This window comes from Podarcis bocagei, assembly GCF_964188305.1.
Source record: "Podarcis bocagei genome assembly, chromosome: 3".
NCBI lineage: Eukaryota > Metazoa > Chordata > Lepidosauria > Squamata > Lacertidae > Podarcis > Podarcis bocagei.
In genome coordinates, this window is record NC_138127.1 from 75,054,978 (window position 1) to 75,075,723 (window position 20,746).

Below are 20,746 nucleotides of genomic sequence, written 5' to 3' on the forward strand. Positions count from 1 at the left end.
TTGGCCCCTGCACTTTCCCAATCTTCATTATATAAACGGCATTCTTAATTTCTTCCAGCTGTAATGGTTTTGCAAGAATTTCCTTTTGCTGTGTATTTAAGATGTAGGAGAACCAACTGGAAAAAAAATGCTTTCAAAGTCACACACCATGTAGGATCATTATCCTTCCTATGTAATTTGGAGTAATACTTCTGAAACTCTGAATTTATTTCATTTGGTACTGAACAGACCGTATTACACTCACCTCTAACCAACAACATATCGTTCTGACTTTTAAAAAATGAAAAGTCCCTTATCTGATCCAGTCTCTCACCCCTTTCCCAATATATTTGGTGCATACATGTAAATCCAAATTCAGCCCTAATTTAATTTATATTTAGCGTGTTGCAGATGTTTTCTATAAATACCTGAGAAAAAGGATGTTGTAAATTGATTTAGAAGAGAGACTTTGCTGTTTTCTGAAAATTCTCTTCCTGCAATGTTCTAATGCATTCCTTATGGAAGGCATATGCTATAATCCTGCTTCGAATGTAGCCCTTACACACTTTCAATTCAATGTCGCGTGAAGAAGTTACAACCCCATTAAGTTCAAAACATTCCTGAAGTCCAACACCTATCTGTATTTTACAATTTTCATAATTCAAAAGTCAAATATTTAAACACCGCAAACCATAATTTCAAACCCCATCTGTTAGCTGCATTGTCAAAAGATACTGGAGCATGATGTGGAGCAACAATTGTATCACCACACACTATTACTCACTGGGCAAAGAAACAACCAAATTGTGAACCGAAAGCAAATTTGGTGTACTAATGAGGAAAATGTCATGTTCTTTGGGATTACGGGTATGCCTTCTACCCATGATTTGCATTTGCCCCCAGACCTACACCACAAAAGTTGAAGGTGGCAGCAGAAAGTTCTGACCAGTTGCTCATGTCAGGGAAGAGCTGTCCTTCTCATGTGTCCTGCATGCCTTTCTTCTCCAAGTCTCATAAACAGGCTGCTGGGTCCCACCGGTTGTGCTTCTGGTGTTCCAGAATGTAAAAAGAGCCCTGCACGATCAGAACAAATGCCCATCTAGGCCACATTCTCACCAAATGTTTAAATCACTATGGTACCACTTTAAACAGTCCTGGCTTCCCCCAAGGTATTATGGGAGCTGTGGTTTTTTTAAGGGCGCTGAGAGTTGTCAGGAGACCCCTATTCCCCACCCAGAGCTACAATTCTCAGATTGTAGTTTAACAATCAATCCCTCTTCTGGGAACTGCAGTTCTGGGAAGGTAACTGGGCTCTCCTAACAACCCTCAGCACCCTTCACAAACTACAGCCCCCAGAATTCCTTGGGGGAATTTAAAGTGGTGTCATCATGGTGCATCATGTTCTCATGGTCGCCAACCAAATGCCCATGTGACGCCTGTGAGCAAAACCCATGCACAACAGCACTCTTCCGACCTGTGATTCACAGAAAGTAGTATTTCAAGGCATGCTGCCTTCAACCGGGGAGGCAGACCACCCCATCCCGGCCACTAGCTACCCTATAAGTTGGAAAGTTAAAAGGATTTCTCTCCCAGCTCCTCAGTTCAGTTTCCCCCCAAACCATTTCGCCACACTGGTTTCCCCCAGCAAATTCTGAAAACAATAGCCCGAAGTCAGGCTGAAAACAAAGCCTGAGGTTTCCCTCATCTATCCTCGTTGTGCTGTTAACAGTTTCTATTTTAAACCAGGTGTTGGAACTGAGTTTTCGACATTCTGCTCCTGGCGCTGCCACAAGGGCATGTCATTGACGGTTCTGCAGGATCCCCGCTGCTATTTCTCCACACGCAAGTCAGGCCGCAACCAAGTTTCCAAGTGCGAGAAATTCCAGAAGCTCACTGGCCTCAGCCACAAATAAGTTTAGGGGAGCAACCCTAAGAACACTTAATCTGGCAATAAACCCCTTCGAAACGCAGCCAACTTACCTTCCAAGTAAACATGCATAGGTTCTACAGGTCTTAATGCTTAACCAAATCGAGGCTTTTCCAAGGCCTGCAAAGCTGCATCATAAATATTTCTGTTACCAAAGCAGGCTCTTGTCTGAAATAGTGTTCACTTCCCGTCTCTACTTGGACTGGAGATAACTTAAAACATTAGGTGTTGACCCCATTCATTTTTAGTGCGTTATAAACCTGCCAAGAGCCCCGGGGAAAAAGGGATGTCCCATTTTTCCAGGCGAGATCGTGGCGGCCATTTTGGGTGATGCGCTCTTGCCCCGAAGAAAGCATTTTTTCCTGGGCCAGAGGCAGGCATGGGTCATGCGACTCACCCAGAAGTGCATCCTGGAAGACACACATCCTGGTTTTGCATCTCTAAAAGTTGGGTGGAATGCTGTGTGAGGATCCTGCAAGTCAGACTGGAGCAAATATGGGAAGGGAGGCACAAGAGTAGTTTTGCGCCTCAAAACCAGCAGAAATGGTCCCTGGGGAAATCCTCTTGGGCCAAGATGCACTTTACAAACTAGATTCAACTACATTGACATAGATTTGCATCCCTTCCCCTGAGCCATTTCAACCCCCAGATTATTGCCTTATACAGATTAGCAGTGAGAAGCACACACAGCTTGCCTTGCAACTCTGAAGGGCCGCTGCAGCTTGTTCTCTCTTGCCTTCCCAGAGCTTTCTTCAGCTGCTTCCTCCACTTCTCAGGGAAGCAGCACAGCATTAGTTTATGTGCATGCACACAAATGGCATAGCTGAAACAATATGAATCTCGCAAACTGTGGCACTATATAACTTTTAGAAGGCAGATTTAAGGTTTAATGTTTTATTACGTTTTAAAATATGTTGGAAGCCCCGCAGAGTGACTGGAGCAAGCCACGCAGATGGGCAGGGTACAAATAATAAGTTACTATTATTTATTATTATTAGCTGCAGATGTGGGTAGGACTTGCATTCTTCAACCTGAGTCGCTGAGCTGGCAAGTCTAATACAGTTTTGATCCTACCATGAATTCTTAGTGAGAAGTACACAGACAGGCGTTATGTCTGAACTGGGAATTCCAGTAATGAGCAGAAGGTGTGGGGAGCTCAGCACCCTGGCTGCCGATGTCCCTGTGGGCAGAAGCTCCACCTGTTCCCAGGGAAAGGGGAGAAATTAGGGTCATTTTAAAATGTGAACCAAACTCATTTGCGCTTCCCAAAACAATGCCAAAACCAAAACACAGGCTGTTTCTGAAATTTACACTTCTCCAACTATTGCAAAGTAAGCTCCCGACCCAAATGTGTACGATTGTGTCAACGTGTGAAAAATGCGTGTATCGGTGAACATAACAAATATGCATTTTATTAGACAAAACAGCATAGAGAAATATATATTGGCAGAAATGCACACCAGACATTTTTGTGAGGATTAAAAAAAAATATGAAACAGAAGTGTGGCAAGCTGAATTTAAGATTGAAAGAGAAATTGACAGAATTCTCCATGCCCAACAACTCTACCCACAGCCTTCCCAGACTGAACCAAACACAATTTCAACCCCGCTTCAGACCTTCCCACAGCAGCACTGCCCTCTTCCCACAGTTGAAATGAACACCTGAAGAGAGCTTAGGAGAGGCAGCATTCTATTAGAGTTACCAACTTTTTTTGTGGCATGGCTCTTCAGCTTTTTAACAGGTACAGAAATGCGGCAGGCAAAAAAAAAAATCTGACAAAGAGATGGTAAAATGTGAAAAGCCACATCTCAGAATTACAGTAGTAATTGCTGCTAGAAAGAACTGAAGCCCTGTTACAGACCAAAAAGTGAAAAAAAGGACAGGAACCCGCAGTTCTGTTCTGCAAGCTCAGTTTGTCAAGCCTTAAGTCCATCTCCTGCTTCTAAAATAAAAAGCACACAGCACTGAGACAATTTTACGCTAGCACACTTTTAAATTGCTCCCACAGGCTTTTTCTGTTCACATGAGGAATCTGCTGCCTGGTTATCTTCACACCTGCTGCTACAGCAGCTGCACAGGGCATAGAACATGGAAACCAAGCAAGGGAAATTTTGCCATGCGAAGTGGAAACAGCCTGACTGCCTGTTCACTGTTTTAGAACCTTACCAATTTGTTAAAGCAAAGTTTCTCAGTAAAACCAACCTGTGGGAGTCACTGCCTTTTGTGCAGGAAACCCTGATCCCAACCTCATCGGAGCAAGTTTTACACTCTGAAGATACACTGCTGCTGCTGCACAGGCAGAATGGCTGCAGAATCCAATGGACAGAAACATAAACCAGAAAAGGCAAAAAATAAAAATTAAAAAGGTGAGCAATGACAGACACATCCTTACTGTTCTTGGGAATGTCACTAGTGCCCACCTATCAGGGACTGCCACCACCCATGGAGGCAAACAATGAACTTCACTGATGGGGCATGTCCCCAGCACTACATACGATGCTGGAACACCCCAGTCCTCTAGTCCCAGTGGTACAGCCTGCCAGAGACAGGGGTTCGAATCTGCCCCCCATGTTATCCACACACTACTTCAGAGCACATCACACACAAAGGATGGGAAAGACACAGCATGGCACCAACATAGGGGCAAGAAGCCTACAGAGAGAACACAAGTCAACGTCTGCTGTACTTGTGCATGAGAAGTCCTTCCCATGACACACTTTTCTCAGCAGCATTGAGAATGTTCTCTCACAGCTATAAGCAGATCTGCCAAGAGGAGAGAGGGAGGAAGCAGGACTCTCGAACTAAGCAAGACTTTTCTGTGTTTCCAGGAGCTCTCAACTTAGTCTTACCCAACAGCCCTGCCGGTGACAGTTGTTAGGAACAGAACACAGAGCTAAGCAGTAACACACCCAACCCACGAAAGGAGAGCCAGTGAAGAACAATAGGAAATAGCTCCTGCCCCAAACTCTCCCCATCCCTGTGAAATGTTGTGTCTGGCACACAGCATGCCGGGGGTTAATGCCTGGCTAGGGATGGGAGCAGCTGCAGCGTGGTGGGCAAATGAGGTCAGGCCACCAGACAAAGTGGCTATTGTGAGGCCAGAGGCTTCTGTTTGATGGCCTCCCACCTACCATCTCACCACGTGGCAAACTGGAGCAGGCCAGGGAGGGTGTGTGCAAATATTTGTGTCTCTGTGCGCACACACACATATATATATATGCATGCACATGCACACGCATGCTCAAAGAGAGAGGGGGCCAAATACATATTATTTGCCTGCAAGCAATTGGCTCAAAGAGGAGAATTCTTTGCTGAGTTTCTCCCTCCCTTCCCATAGCCAATCCTAAACACAGAAGAACAGCTCCCCACTGTCAGATCCTTTTGCTCCCAGTTACAGTTTATGACAGGCATAAGTTGCACAACCTGTTAAGGTGTGACAGGAGAGCTCCTCCCTCTGATTTTTTTTAACCTACATTTCCATCCCACCTTTCCTTCAAGTCAATCAAGGTGGTGTAAACAGAGCACCCGCCACCCCCCCCCCAGCAACCTTGTGGGGCAAGTTGGAGACAGCAAATGACCCACGGTCACCAAAAGAACTGCATGGCTGAGTGGTGATTCGAACCCTGGTCTCTCAACTCTTTAGTCCAGCACTCTGGCCACTATGCCATGCAGAGAGGGCACTTTTTGTGGGTTTGCATTAGTGGCAGGCAGATTTTTTAAAATGATTTTTTACAGATGTGCATCTTTTTTTCAAACTGTATGGAATTCACAACAGCAAAACACGCATCTCACAGACAGACAGCCCCAATGCCAGTGAACTAGAGCCCTCTATTTTCTGATTTCTTTTCCTCTAACAGCTGTGTTTGCCACTGAATGTCCATGCACCAGATTAGGACTGGCTGAACCCTACCGCCATCATCATAATCATCACAATTTCCTGCTCTTAAAGCAGCTTTAAGTCAACAGTCAATGAAATACACATTAATAAAACAATAAAACAGATACACACAAGGCAGCTGCCATTAAGCAACGTTTCTAAAGGTAAGCAGATTTTTTAAGGTACATTACGGGGCAGGAAATGCGTTCCCCAGGTGGGGAATTGGATCTGGCTGGGGTGGCCAATTCCTTATCTCTCCCCCATATCCCCGGGGCTAAGCTCGACAGGTGGGCAGGGCAATCTACCTGCCAGACTGCTGACATCACAATGGCATCAGGTGACCCATTTCTTCCCCAAGTCTGTGAAATCAAACAGTGTGGGCGAAGGTATCATGCTTTGCAAACCCTGATAAGCAATCAACGGTTGGGGCTCGCAAAGCACCATGCGAGTGCTGCCAATCGGCTGTGCCTGCAAATCCCCTTTTGGCCCAACCATGTCTTATTTTAATTAACTGCATTTCTATCCCGCCTTTTTCTCCATGGAGCTCAAGGTGGGCTGTTGTTTTGCTTTTGGTTTAGCTATTTATTTTGTGCTTTTACCCTGTATTTTTATCTTGGCGAAGCTCCCCGAGATCTTCAGCTGAAGGGCGGTAAATTTAAAGAAAGAAAGAAATGTTCTCTCCCCTTCTCATTTAACCCCCACAACAACCCTGTGAGGTAGGTTAGGCTGAGTGTGAGCGATTGGCCCAATGTCACCCTTCATGGTGGAGTGGGGATTCAAATCCTGGCCTTCCTGGCCCTTGTCCGGCACTCTAACCACACCACCACACTGGCTTTAGCTTTACAGTGGTTTCCTTTGAAGTGATGGAGGAGCTAGAAGTCTCTTAGCTGTTATGACAAGCCTTGAGCTGAGCTATCTATACCTATCTCATATTAAGAGGCCTATCTCTCAGCATCAGGGCCCAGCAGTGTGGAGGGACCCTGGGCAAAGTGTCCTCTCAGTGCCCTGTCCCCTTCTCTGTCAGTGGGTGCTGGTGGGCAATGAAAATCTCTTAAGGAAAATTTATTATCCAGGGGCCACAGTGGCAAAAATGTAGTCTTCCCAAAATTAAGGCGATGTCATTTCATTCATAGGGAACCCTAGTGGTCCCTACCAGAAGATCCTCCCTACAACAGCTACTGCAAAGGGGGATTTTGAATCTATGTGAGGACTAGCCCATTTATAAAGATAAAGATAAAGGGACCCCTGACCATTAGGCCCAGTCGTGACCGACTCTGGGGTTGCGGTGCTCATCTCGCTTTATTGACCAAGGGAGCCGGCATTTGTCCACAGACAGGTTCCGGGTCATGTGGCCAGCATGACTAAGCCACTTCTGGCAAATCAGAGCAGCGCACGGAAACGCCGTTTACCTTCCTGCCGGAGCGCTACCTATTTATCTACTTGCACTTTGACGTGCCTTCAAACTGCTAGGTTGGCAGGAGCAGGGACCAAACAACGGGCGCTCACCCCGGCTCAGGGATTTGAATCGCCGACCTTCTGATCGGCAAGTCCTAGGCTCTGTGGTTTAACCCACAGCGCCACCCACATCCCTTAGCACACCCACGTCCCTTAGCCAGTGTGGTGTAGTGGTTAAGAGCGGTAGTCTTGTAATCTGGGGAACCGGGTTCGCGTCTCCGCTCCTCCACATGCAGCTGCTGGGTGACCTTGGGCCAGTCACACTTCTCTGAAGTCTCTCAGCCCCACTCACCTCACAGAGTGTTTGTTGTGGGGGAGGAAGGGAAAGGAGAATGTTAGCCGCTTTGAGACTCCTTAAAGGGAGTGAAAGGCGGGATATCAAATCCAAACTCTTCTTCTTCATTTAGTACATCCCTAATTATTTCCTAGAGCCTCTACCATAACTAATGCAAGCAAATGCTCTTATTCAACAATAATTAAATTGTGTAAAAAAGTGGGGTACCCTCCAGCAAGCATTTCTCCCACACAGATTAAATTTATCATTCCTATTCCAGGCCACACCATTGCTATGCTGGCTGGGGATGATGGGGAATTATAGTCCAAAACAGCTGGGGGGCACCAGGTTGGGAAAGGCTGATCCTTCAGCACAGCAGCATAAATGCCTAAGAGTCAGTAAACCTTCACATGCCGCTATGTTTATTTTTGCCGCATTAGACTCATTTGTATAATATGCAAACAAGTCAGCTTTTTGCATCAATAAGCAGCGTTGTTTGGAACCATCAGCAAAGACGACGAACGGGGTGAAGAGTCTGTTTAATATCATTAGGAGCTTCCTGAGGATGACAGCAGAATAATAATTAATTAGAAAGAGGAAACATCATGGACCATCCCGCCGTTCTCCAGTTTCCATCTCTGCTATCTTGTTCCCACTGAGCATCACGTACATATTGAATGACACACAGGGGCGCACGGGAGCCACAGAGGGGCTAATGGGATAAAGGGATCTCGCTCTCCAGTGATTTGATCCACTGACGCAACATATAATTAAACGGCTGCGATTGGAGAGAGTTTTCTCCCTGATGCTCACCACAGCTAATTGCTTGACTGCCTGTACTATGCCTGATGCCAGGTAGCGGGGTCAGCTACATACAGTGGTACCTCGGTTTAAGAACAGCCCTGTTTACGAACTGTTCGGTTTACAAACTCCGCAAAACCGGAAGTAGTGTCCCAGTCTGCAAGCTTTACCTTGGTCTAAGAACAGAAGCCGAATGGTGGAAGGGCACCGGCAGCGGGAGGCCTCGTTAGGGAAAGTGCGCCTCGGTTTAAGAACGGTTTTGGTTTAAGAATTGACTTCCGGAACGGATTAAGTTCGTAAACCAAGGTACCACTGTATTCGGAGTGTGTTTTACTAGGCCTTAAAAATAGCTTTGGTGTAGCGCTGTGCTTCTCAAAGGAGACAAACTCCAGAAGCTCCTTCAACGGGAGATTCTGCTGTCACAAATAGATCTGGACTCAATTCAAACTAGGTTTGGCCTTAGCAAGCAACTGCAGAGAACCATCATAAGGATGAACTCCTTCTGTTAAAGAGTGCCCATATTTGTTGCCCCCATGAGCTCCAACCCTCTTCAAATGGCTGCATTTTCCTCCCTCCAATGATGGGTTTGTGTATGTGCAAGGGATGTTTCAGTCTCCCTCCCCCCCAAAAAAGGGCTTCTTATTCCCAAGTCACATTTTGTGTACCGTGGACAAAGGAGAGAGATAAAGTGCATCTTTCAGGGGGAGGAAGGCAGAGCTCACCCTCCAGCCATTGGCTGCAAGGTTAACTGGAGTAAGTTCTTCTACGGCTTGGGTTAAAAATCAGAATCAAAGAGGAACTTAGGGTCATAATGTTCCTTGCACATCAAAGGTAAGCATTATGAGTGCTCAAGAATAATAGTCAAACTTGTGATTTATACACTTCAGTGTCATCTCAACCCCAAATGCTGGGATGGGTGAGCTATGACAGGGTATACCAGAGGAGAGAATCTCTGTCAACGAAACAAAGCGGGCAATATAAATTCTGAAAGAAACTGTGCCCCTGAGAGAGGTGAATGGAAATTTTGCCTTCAACATCAGCAAATCATAGCACTCTTACCAACAATGTTTAGCTGCTCTCACTCTGCGTTTTTTATTTCCCTGTAACAACGGCATCTTCACAAAAGGCTGTATGCTTGGGAAAATAAATGGAAATCTTGCAATGTCTTCAGCACCATCTCCTCTCACACAGAAGTCAGTCATTCAGTGGTAAGTCGACTGCCAAACGCTTGAGGAAATCCCTACATACACACACACACACATATGCCTGCCAAAGTTTCTGTATGTAAATATAAGGAGTCCATTCATTAATTCACATCCACCCAAACTCCTGATGACTTCTATAACAAACACTATAGACGAGCATATTGGAGCCAGATTTCCAGTGTATAAATAGGTTCTTCAACAGACAACAGAAACTTTCCATAGCTGGGTTCAATTCCGTATTAAATATTCCACTCATTTGTAAAGGACCATCTCATTTTAAATTGTGCCTCTTTATCTCAGCTATCAGGGCAGTTCATAGCATTTTAAAACAGCAACAAGATATAGAACACAACAAGACTGGCTCACACTTGACATTAGCCTTACACAAACACATTTGAAGTACATAAACTTCACCAGACAGATACATAGGCACCACTTGTAGGAATCTATCCTGTTGTATGGGGAGTTCTGAGAAATGCATCTAGGGCAGGGATGGGGCACCTATGTCCCTCCAAATGTTGCTGAACTACAACACCCATCAACCCTGATATTGGCCATGTTGGCTGTGGCTGATAGGAGTTGGAGTCCAGCAACATTTAGAGGGCCACAGGTTCCCCATCCTTGATTTAGGGGCCACCACCGGGTATGATTTGATCCCAAAGTAAGCAGAGTATTGCCATTAACCCTGGAAGAAGCCCAGGATCATGGAGACATCCACAACAAAGCTTATCCTTCATGGATGCACCACTGCTTAGGAAACCTGTTTTGCATAGGTTTTTGTCACATCTTTCTCACTTCCTACACTGACAGATCACAGGAAAACAGAACGGGAAAACTTGCAGGTATATTAAAAAACCAAGCCAAACACCATCTGCCAAGCAAAAAGGGTTTTCTATTTTTAAAAATAATAAAAGTAGTCCCGGAACGCTTCTGTAGGATTTCCCTGAAGATATGGGTTCTGCAGTTGGATGCACATGAAATGTTAGACCTAACATGCCAGAGTGAACATACTACACCAGCCCTACTGGCCCAACTGGGTTGGCCACCAGTAAGATGTAGGAGAGGAAGCTGGGACTCTCCCAAGAATTCATTTGCCAACATTTGCTTGAATGATGAAGCAGCCGTTCCCAATTTCTGAAGTCATTGAGATAACCCAATCTCTAGCTGCATTCCCTGTGGCTTCAACAAACAGAGCTAACAGCTTGTTTGGCACACAAGCGCATATTCAGTCTAACCCAAGCAGTTGTGGATACTGACATACAAGCACTCCAAAGAATGGGTGCATTGTTTACGTGGATTAAAACAAGGAGCACTGTGTGTGGAGTGGTTTGAGTGAATTGCAGAGCAGGTTGGAGAGTGTTCACACCCTCAAAGTACTGAGGACACACCACTCTGGCACCACCCAGATGCCAGAGTATGTGCAACAAGGGCCGTCAGCATGACCTTTCCTTCTGGACGACAGCCAGAGCAGCAGCCCAAAACTAATACCCTCTTACCAGGCTGCTGAGCTCAAGAGTCAAAAGGTGGCCACAAAGCCGGGAAAGATTCCAGTGAGCAGGCCAATTCCATTAAAAACAAAACAAAAACAAAACCCCGATGGCTTCAGCTTCAGAAGTATTATTTATTGCCAGATGCGGGGATCTCTCTTACAGGAGAGTGCTAGCGAGTCAAGACTGCTTTCCTCAGAAATTTCCAATCGTATCATTTTCATGCAATTCACCAATCATTTCCTTCCATCTGATGGGACATCCCACTTGTTCAGGCCAAAAGCCAATCTAGACCAGCACTATGTTCTCACAGCGGCAACCAGATCCCCAAAGGAGGCCCAAAAGCAGCACCCAAGCACTAAAGCAATTTCCCCACACCTTTGAGTCCTAGCCTGAGATCCATAAGAAGGTTGTGGGCTCCCTCCCTCCAATTTCCTGACCTCCCATGATCTGCTCCTTCAAAATTAAACAGTTCTGTTATGATCGGAGGGCCTAACCTTTTCTCTTCCTCCTCAAGCAACCCAGAAGAGATCAAGCCAGGACTGACCTATGCATGCAGGAGAATGAGGTGGGAAAATACCATTTTTGGATGTTCCTGTTGGAGGAAAGCGAACCCAAGTTCCTACCACTAAAGTCTTACACATTAAACAGAAAACAGGCCAGGCGGACTAGATCTTCTTTGCTTTTTGTTTGTTTGTTTAAACACATTCAGGTGTTTTCTGTATTAATAATAATAGAAATGTAGAGTTGGAAGGGACTGCAAGAGTCATCTAGTCCAACTTTCCGAAATGCAGGAATCACACCTAAAGGATCCATGACAGATGACCATCCAACCTCTGCTTAAAAACCTCCAAGAAATGAGAGGCCACCACTTTCCGAGGTGGTCTGTTCCATTGCTCTTACCATAAGAAAGATATTCCTAATGTTTAGTCACAATCTCCATTCTTGTTATTTGAATCCGTTGGTTTGGTTGGTCCAGCTTTTAAGAGTAACCCTGCTGCTGCTCCTGTTAAAAATATGACTGGTGCGGGGAGGGTTACAATTCTCTGTTAATCTGGCTATGCTACAGCTACCTGTTACGGGCCCTTGAATCTAACTCTTCTGGCTCCTCTTCATCTGCAAGATCAGCACCAGCCTACTTCATCTGTTAAGAGCAAGAGCAAGCGCTCACCAGGGCCTCTCTTGAATTTCTGGAATTTTGCTCCTTCCTCTCCCCACTGACCAGATGCCAAGGAGACCGTCCTCTTGCAATTTTGAAGAGAGTTGCAACAGCAAAGAGAAATTCCAGCAGGTGACAAAGTTTATCTTCCCCTGCATCACAAGTTTTGGCTTTCAAAACGTCATCTTCTACACAATTTATTACTTCTTTATTTTTCTTATTATTGATTCCCTTTAATCCCCTTTCTCCACCATCAGGTTCCAGGATGGGTTACTTACACCCATTTAAAATCCAATATTAAAAACAATAAAAACAAATGACAGTCACAGGAATGGACTGGGTCCTTAAAAAATCTCTCTCTCAGGTGTCAAAGCCCAAGACAAAGAGGTGCATCTTCAGCATATGGTGGAAACTATATACAGTCGTACCTTGGCTCCCAAACGCCTTGGGAGTCGAATGTTCTGGCTCCCGAATGATCGGAAACTGGAAGTCATTGTTCCGATTTTCGAATGTTCTTTTGGAAGTCAAACGTCCAACGGGGCTTCCGATTGGCTGCAGGAGCTTCCTGCAGCCAGTCAGAAGCCATGGTTTCAATTCCAAACATTTTGGAAGTTGAATAGACTTCTGGAACGGATTCCGTTTGACTTCCGAGGTACAACTGTACTGAAGCTGTAAGATGCATCTCTGTCGAGAGGGAATTGCACAGCCTAGAAGCTGCCACCACAACCTGAACTTTTGAGGGTGGTGGAACTGCCAAGAGAGTTCCCTCTGCCAATACCAACACTTGAGAGGGTCTATAGGGAAGGAAATGGTTTTTTGGGTGTTTGAGGCCTACACAGTTTAGGACTTTAAATGTTAATGTGAGTACCTTGAATTGGGCCTGGAAGGAAACTGGCAACTATGACAACTACAGGTGCTCTTCCACCCCTTTGCAACGGCCATCACCTCAAGTCAACCAAAACAAGTTGTCTGATCTCTCTCACACACACACACCATCTGCCTCCTGTCCTACAGTACTTCCCCACAGGCTCCCCTGAAAAGAAGAGTCTGCCCCCTCCATCCAGAAGCAAGCAGCAGCCCTGGGCTTTCTGGGACACGAACACAAAGGCCTCATTAAAATGCATGCGGCTGGCAGCATGTCCCGGGTGTAATTAGGACGTTGCCCAAGGACAGCGATCAAGGGGTGGAAGGAGACCACTGAATACGCTGCAGATGTATCAGTGCCTTTGTACGCAAGCCAAGCTGTTTCAGCCCCATTTAAACAAAAACAAAATGGAAAGGGACCCGAGGTGGGAAGAAAGCCAAATGCAAAGGAACATGCACACTGAAGCAAACGCTCCTCTGCAAAGGCACCACAAGCAGCCTAGCATGACAAGCAGATGGGGCAGCTGCTTTCTCCAACTGATTACAGGCAAACAATACACCACCAAGCCCAATGAGCGAGTCAATGGGACACCGGTGGCCTCAGCCAATGAAACCAACAGGCTGAGAACATGAAGCGTTTCCAGAAAGGAGAGAAGGCCAGAAAAAACGGAACCCCTGGCAAGCGAACACAGGAAGTCAGATTCCATGCAGTGCAGAAGGTAGTTACTAGACCACCAAGACCATGGAGAACTTCTGGTGCTCCTCAGATGTTCTTGAGCTCCTCAACACCCATGAGCCCCAGCTTCCACGTCCAAGGATGAGGAACGATGGGATGTCTAGTGAAGCTACATCTGGTGAGCCAGAGGTTCCCCATCCCTGGGAATAAAGGCTATTGGGTTCCTGGGAGCAAGGGAGCTCAGGGTAATCAAACCAGTTCCAATTGGGCCTCATTCCAGGAGGGAAAGTCTGAGCAATTATTCTACCACATAATTTGTGAGACTACTGGCGGAGAAACTCTGTGTGCCATCTGGGAGTGGCTCTTCCCACCTGCCTCATCCCACCTCCCAGATCCAGGAGCCTTCCTAAGGGAGCCTCAGCCAGAAGGAGGACTGCAAGTGGCCTCCCAGATCTGTTGGGTTTAGGTACAGGATAAGAAAGTACATATTATGGTTGAGTGGACTATTTGTAAGCTTTTAACGTTCGTTTTTTAACGTAAATGTAAATTTTAAACAAGAAGTCTTAACGGTTGAATTGCCAGTGGTGTTTCATTTTCTTTTCATCTTGCTTTTCATTTGTATACTTTTCTATATGTATTACTGTCACAACAGGCTGCTTTATTTTCGTGAACTGTGAACTGACTACAAATGGAATCAAATCAGGTGGAACTTTCTGGAGGAAAGAGCTGTTCAGCAGTGGAACGGACTCCCTCCAAATATGGTGGACTAACCTTCACTGGAGATTTTTAAGAAAAGGTTGGACAGCCATCTCTTATGGATGCTTTAGTTGAGATTCCTCAACCCAAAGGGTTGGGTTGGACGGCTCTCAGAGGCGCTTCCAGCTCTGCAGATTCTAAATGCATTTGTAGAATATTTCATAGATCAACCAACAGACTATCAACGCAACATGGCCTTACCTGCTGCATTTTTTCCAGGTCAAGGCTGGGCCTTCCGACTTTGTCTCCATAACCTTGCCGGTGCCGCTTACAAGGCATCGCTTGCTCATAGCTGGCTCCGACGCTCGTGAAGATGAGAGGCCGGGACGTCGGGGTCCGTACCAAAGGCTGGAGTCTCTTGGGAGGGGAGGCACTGAAAAGCACTGGGCTAGGGGTGGCATGCAAGCCGTCCACCGCTTCCGCCACCGGCCGGAACGACATGCCGCACAAGTTCTTCACCTCCTCGTCGCTGGAGGAGGTATTGCAGCTGTCGCCGCAGCAGGAGAGCCTGTTGACCTGGGACCACTTTCGCTTCTCGGCAGCAAATTCGCAGCTAATACGTTCCAACTCCTCTTCAGAGCTGTGGCGGTCCAGGCCAGGAGGAAAATGGGCTCGTACTTTGCAGCACTGGTTTTCTTGGTTCTGCAGCTGATTGGTTGCCAGGGGGGTCAAGGTGCAATTCCGTCTTCTCTCTGCAGAAGTAGATTTTTAAAAAAAGTGACTGAAGAGATCTCGGTCATGGCTGTCACATGATGGGAAACTGACCACGCCAGTATCCCTCCTTCCCATCAAATGACTACTTCACCAGGGACCCTGGAAGGGGAGGTGGGGAAAGATTATTTATTAGCTGAATAAATAATAATAATGTCCACACACACCCCACTTTGGCCAGAGAGTCCAAGAACCCACTGGTGATTCTCCTGCAAAAGCAACAGCTGTTGAAATCAAGGCTCATTTGTGGAGAAGGAAAGGTCCAGCTGGTTTTCTAGGACCCAGCAACTTGCTCACTATACCTTCAGAGCAGAGCTTTGCAGAGGCAGAAGAAAGTGAGCTGAGCACTAATACAATGAGAGAGAGGAGACAAGAGTTGCGTGTGTTAGTGAAGACACCAAGCCTTTTGAATACTGAGCTTCGACCATTCTGTAATTACGAACCTTAGACTATTCCTTTGGGATCCCCAAGGCTCTCCACCCAATATACATACAAGAGACACATTCTTGTTGCCCCTGAACTTCACCACCCTTACCCATAACCAGGGTGCCTGTAGGGTCCTCATACATTGTTTGAGCTCCTATTTCCCACGGTACATTTAAAGAGCATGGCTGATTCTTGAAAACCACATGCATATCTAAAGTGGAGAGAGAGGTTGAGTAGAGGAAGAAGTCAAGTAAAAACTTGAACACAAGATGGTTAGCTATTTGTTTTATTTTAGAACTTACATCCTGCCTTCTTTTTACCAACTGAACTTGCAAAATAGCGTAACATTTCAAGCAACCGCAACCATAAAGGAAACGGTATGAAAAGAATGGCAAATGAAAGGTTCAGTCAAATGCCATTTTGAACAGTAATGCAACATTCCCCAACTTGGCAGAAATGCATACGGCACAGAATTATTGTTAGAAGAAACTTGGCATTTTATATTTTTTACATGGTGCCAACAAGCGGTACCAGATGTTTTGCATCTACCTTGCATTTCCAACATACGGTGCTACAAGGACTCTTCGTACAATGTATTTCCCTTACAAAGTGGCAAAGTACGTGGACTTATATTTCGTAACACATGGTATCAGTATCTCATGGCCAGTATCTCATCTGCATCAAAGCCATTGCACTATGGGTTGTCGATCACAGACAATATATTCTTGCCACCTTTGATATATACCTTACAAAGGTAGGTAAAGGTAAACGACCCCTGGACAGTTAAGTCCAGTCAAAGGCGACTGTGGGGATGTGGCGTTCATCTCGCTTTCAGACTGAGGGAGCTGACATTTGTTCACAGACAGCTTTCCAAGTCATGTGGCCAGCATGACTAAACCACTTCTGGTGCAACAGAACACTGTGACAGAAACCAGAGCGCATGGAAACACTGTTTACCTTCCTGTCGCAGGGGTACCTGTTTATCTACTTGCACTGGCATGCTTTCAAACTGCTATATTGGCAGAATCTGGGACAGAGCAACAGGAGCTCACCCCATCATGGGGATTCAAACCGCCAACCTTCTGGTCGGCAAGCCCAAGGGGCTGAGTGGTTTGGACCACAGCACCACCTCCGTCCCATATACCTTACAAAACATCACACTGTTCCCTGTACAGAAATTCAAGCTCCACATATGAAAGAGTAAAGGAAGCAGCTCATCAGCCAGAAGAATCTAAACTAGAGTGGCAATGCAGATAGAGGTCTACCATGGTGTGAATATTCTGGCTTCAGGAGAGCAGATCCCAGCTGCTTCGCTCCTCCTTGCTCATTTTACTGCTGTACTGCACTGAACCAAGCCACAGTTTGGCTTGGTGTGTCGTCTGAACCCCCACTTAGGGTTTACCTCTCCCAGATGAAGCACGGGCTGTAAGCCATGGGACAAACCTTGGTCACCGCTCATGATTAGCTAAACTGCAAGCCTTGTTTTGGATGACACGCTAAGCCAAACCAGCTTAGCTCAGTGCAGCATTGCAGCAAAATGAGCGAGGACAACTGGAAGCTCCACCCAACTATGCAGTTCACTGGGTGGGCCTTGGTCCAACCACCATCATACAACCCAGGCTACCTCCATTGTTACAAAGATAAAAATGGAGTTATTGCCCTGAGAAATCTACGGAGGTAATAAACAAGCCACACTTTGTGTCCCTGGCGCATTTTGCAGTCTCAGAGCTACCAAACTTGGGAAAAGTTCTGTGTAGTAAGGGGTCAATGGAAGGAGGCGTATATGGTGGAAGTTACATATAACAGAGTTGATAGAGCATGCAGGCATTGCAGATCAATAGTGGATAAGCCCTGCACCCTACGTGCTTCCCAGTTTACCTTTGTCAATCTGAGCAAGTTCCTGGTTCTCTCCCTCAGAGTCATCACTGTCTTCCTCATCACTCGGGGGATAGGAGATCTAGGAGAGAAAACACATTAGGAAATAGTTTAATATAAAACAGGCACGCACAGATCAGTGTAATTCTGACCCTGGTCCCTTTCGCATGCATTCTGTCCTCTTTCAGCAGTTTTTTGGTGTGTTTTTTAGGCATGCATGCATCACATTTATATTTGACTTTTTCCCCTTAGAACTTTATTAAGCAATCGAAATAGTTTGCAATGAAGCAACACAAAGAATCAGGTGGCAACTTGCTATTATTGGTTGGATATGACAATGGAACATGAAGTGGTTCAATCTAAAGTCAGACAAGGAAATAGGATTATTTTTCTTGAAGGAACAACGAGGGCTAGTAATCATGGATATGTGTATGTAATCAACACCAAATTAAATCAATGAAAATGTCTCACCCTTAAGCATAACAGCTTTCAACCTGCTGTTAACAGTATTTCTTTATGCTCCTTGCCTTTGGTTTATTTTGATTATTAATAAAAAATAAAATAACTTTCAAAAACCGCTCACCCACCCAAGCAGTTTAAATGAATGTTTTATTTCTGCCACTGCTGCTTCAGTTTTGCAAGTCACTTTTATCTATTTTTTCATTCTTGTGCCGTTGTTTTTATTATGTCATGTCAGCAGCTTGGCGGGGGGTGGAATTTGAAGGGCAAGATTTAACATTTGCTTGAACTAAATAATATCTATGCCATCTCCCTGGAGAGCCATGGGAACTGTATGACCTGGGGATAGCCAAGAATTCTATCACCTTCACCAGAATGAAACCCCCAAGAGTCTATAGACAGCCATAAAACAAATAAAACTGCCATAGTGTAATATAGATAAGCTCTTAGCTAAGCTGAATGATTACACCAGAACCCAGAGAATACAGTGGTGCCCCGCAAGACGAATGCCTCGCAAGATGGAAAACTCGCTAGACGAAAGGGTTTTCCATTTTTTGAGCTGCTTCGCAAGACGAATTTCCCTATGGGCTTGCTTCGCAAGACGAAAAACGAAAACGTCTTGCAAGTTTGTTTCCTTTTTCTTAACACCGTTAATACAGTTGCGACTTGACTTCGAGGAGCAACTCATAGAACGCGGTGTGGTAGCCTTTTTTGAGGTTTTTGAAGACTTTGGTGATTTTTGAAGCTTTTCCAAAACTTCTTTTAAACTTTTATAACTTTTTGGGGGGGGGGGTTGGATTTTGGGTCGGGGTGTTTGGAATTCAAGGACTTGGTGTTGGGGAGGGGTTTGCAAGAATCTGGAAGCTTGTGTGTTTTTCCTCTGCATTTTTATGATTTTCTGTGACCATTGGGCCACTCTGCTGTTTTTTTTAAAAAAAATCTGGATTTGAATTTCTGTGTGGTGGGTGGCTGGGGGAACAGTTGAGGAGGGGTTTCCAAGAATCTGGAAGCTTGTGTGGTTTTTTTCTGCATTTTTCTGATTTTCTGTGACCATTGGGCCACTCTGCTGTTTTTTAAAAAAATTCTGGATTTGAATTTCGGTGTGGTGGGTGGCTGGGGGAACAGTTGAGGAGGGGTTCTTCAGCAAGAAGCAAAGAGTGGAAGAGGAACCTTCTTCGAGTTGTCCCCCAGAGTCTTAGAAAATGTACTGTACATTTTGTTGATTTTTAAATGTTTTTCTGTCATGTTTAGAAACTTAATTTATTGTTCCCTCAATTTTTGAAATGCTCTTTACAGTATGTGTGACTTTAAAGAGCACTTAATAAACTCTTGTTGTACCAAATTTGGCTTTGTTTGGACTTTTTTTGACCATAGGAACGCATTAATTGGATTTCAATGCATTTCTATGGGATTTCGTGCTTCGCAAGACGAAAAATTCGCTAGACGAAAAAACTCGCGGAATGAATTAATTTTGTCTTGCGAGGCACCACTGTATGCTGTAGTGGTTTTCCAAACAGAGATGCTATTTCAAGAGCTCGGGTCCCCTTAGATCTCACACAATCGATGTCTGAAAACTGCTGCACTGGCCACACATTCATTTCTGGGCCTAATTCAAGGTGCTCTCGTTAATGTCTAAAGCCCAAAGTGATAAAGTCCCCAAATATCTGAAAGGCGGCCTTCTTCACTGCAGACCCCCTCAGGTGTTCAGGTCTATTGGGTGGATAAAAAATTAGTATTACTCTTATACAAAGGCACCCAGAAACTTTAAATAAACATTGCTCAAAGTAGAGAGTGTGCATGTAATTGCTTATATGTGGCTTAGTCAAAGAAAACCAATATATTAAGTGTGCAGACGTACACACTTTTGCAAAGAAATGGGAAAGGAAAAAAAATAGGATGGAGGCTGCTATCCAGAAGCACACATGTGCTGGATCAGGGATATGCTACTACTGTTCACAGGGTTCCCTGAGCTATCAGCTTTGTCTCAGTAGAAAGCTGCAGCTGTGTTTATTTAAGGAAGAAACTTGGACTGTAGCTGGAGGGCTTTGCTGCTGCAGCCTCGTTCACTCCTTGTCTCTTGCTCAAGGCTGGAAAATTCCCAAGTTTCCTCCAATCACAATTTGGGGGTGCCATTTCCCAGTATAAGTGCATGCTGGAAAACCTAGAGGGGAAAAAGGAGTTACAAGCCTAGGGAAGCCAAGTTAATTTAAATGTTTAGATCTGGGGTAGCCAAGATGGTACCCTCCAGATGTTACAGACAACAACTCCCATCAGCCCCAGGCAACACAGCCAATGATCAGGGATTATGGGAATTGTAGTCCACAACAGCTGTGAATCTCTGACTGTGTGGCCCAGGCGGGGCCAGATTTAGGTTTGATGAGGCCCTAAGCTACTGAAGGTAATGGGGCCCTTTATATGTCCGGCTGTCCTTTGTCAACAACAAATTGTCACTATTTTTTGTGTTGAATATATGCTATATGGTAATTTATGGACCTAATAGGTATGTAAAGCCATTTGCACATAACAAAATATGTTTTTCATCATAGTAACTGTTGAACTGAAATACAATTAAGAAGATGTATATTAATAGTGAAATACAATTAAGTATATTAATAGTAAAATAATTATTAAGCTCTGACTGTATGTAAGTTTGATTTTATTTGTTTTTTATATTATATTTAGGAAATGTACAGCCAGTGTTTTTTTTCCTTTAAATTTTTTTGGGGCCCCCAAGGGAGTGGGGCCATAAGCTATAGCTTGTTTAGCTTATACAGTGGTACCTCAGGTTACATACGCTTCAGGTTACAGACTCTG

At 45.1% G+C, this 20,746-nt stretch overlaps 1 protein-coding gene and 1 long non-coding RNA gene across 4 annotated transcripts in view; both read right to left on the reverse strand.

Annotated features, from left to right (window-relative positions):
- LOC308582908 (uncharacterized protein) overlaps window positions 1-20,746 on the reverse strand; it is a 57,728-nt gene that overhangs the window by 30,164 nt on the left and 6,818 nt on the right. For 2 of the 3 annotated variants that reach the window (XM_081186491.1, XM_081186490.1), the window contains exons 2-3: window positions 17,477-17,555; window positions 14,663-15,153 (exon numbers count right to left, since the gene is read on the reverse strand). In XM_081186491.1, the coding sequence (XP_081042617.1) occupies window positions 14,663-15,153; window positions 17,477-17,555 (570 nt within the window). Of the gene's footprint in view, window positions 1-14,662; window positions 15,154-15,339; window positions 15,382-15,474; window positions 15,520-17,476; window positions 17,556-20,746 lie in introns of all 3 variants that reach the window. The other variant, XM_081186492.1, reaches the window with a different exon arrangement.
- On the reverse strand, window positions 7,915-10,075 carry LOC308583132. The gene is made up of 2 exons (XR_014006072.1): window positions 9,374-10,075; window positions 7,915-8,072 (listed from the first exon to the last, which is right to left on the reverse strand). It is a non-coding gene; the product is annotated as an uncharacterized lncRNA (long non-coding RNA).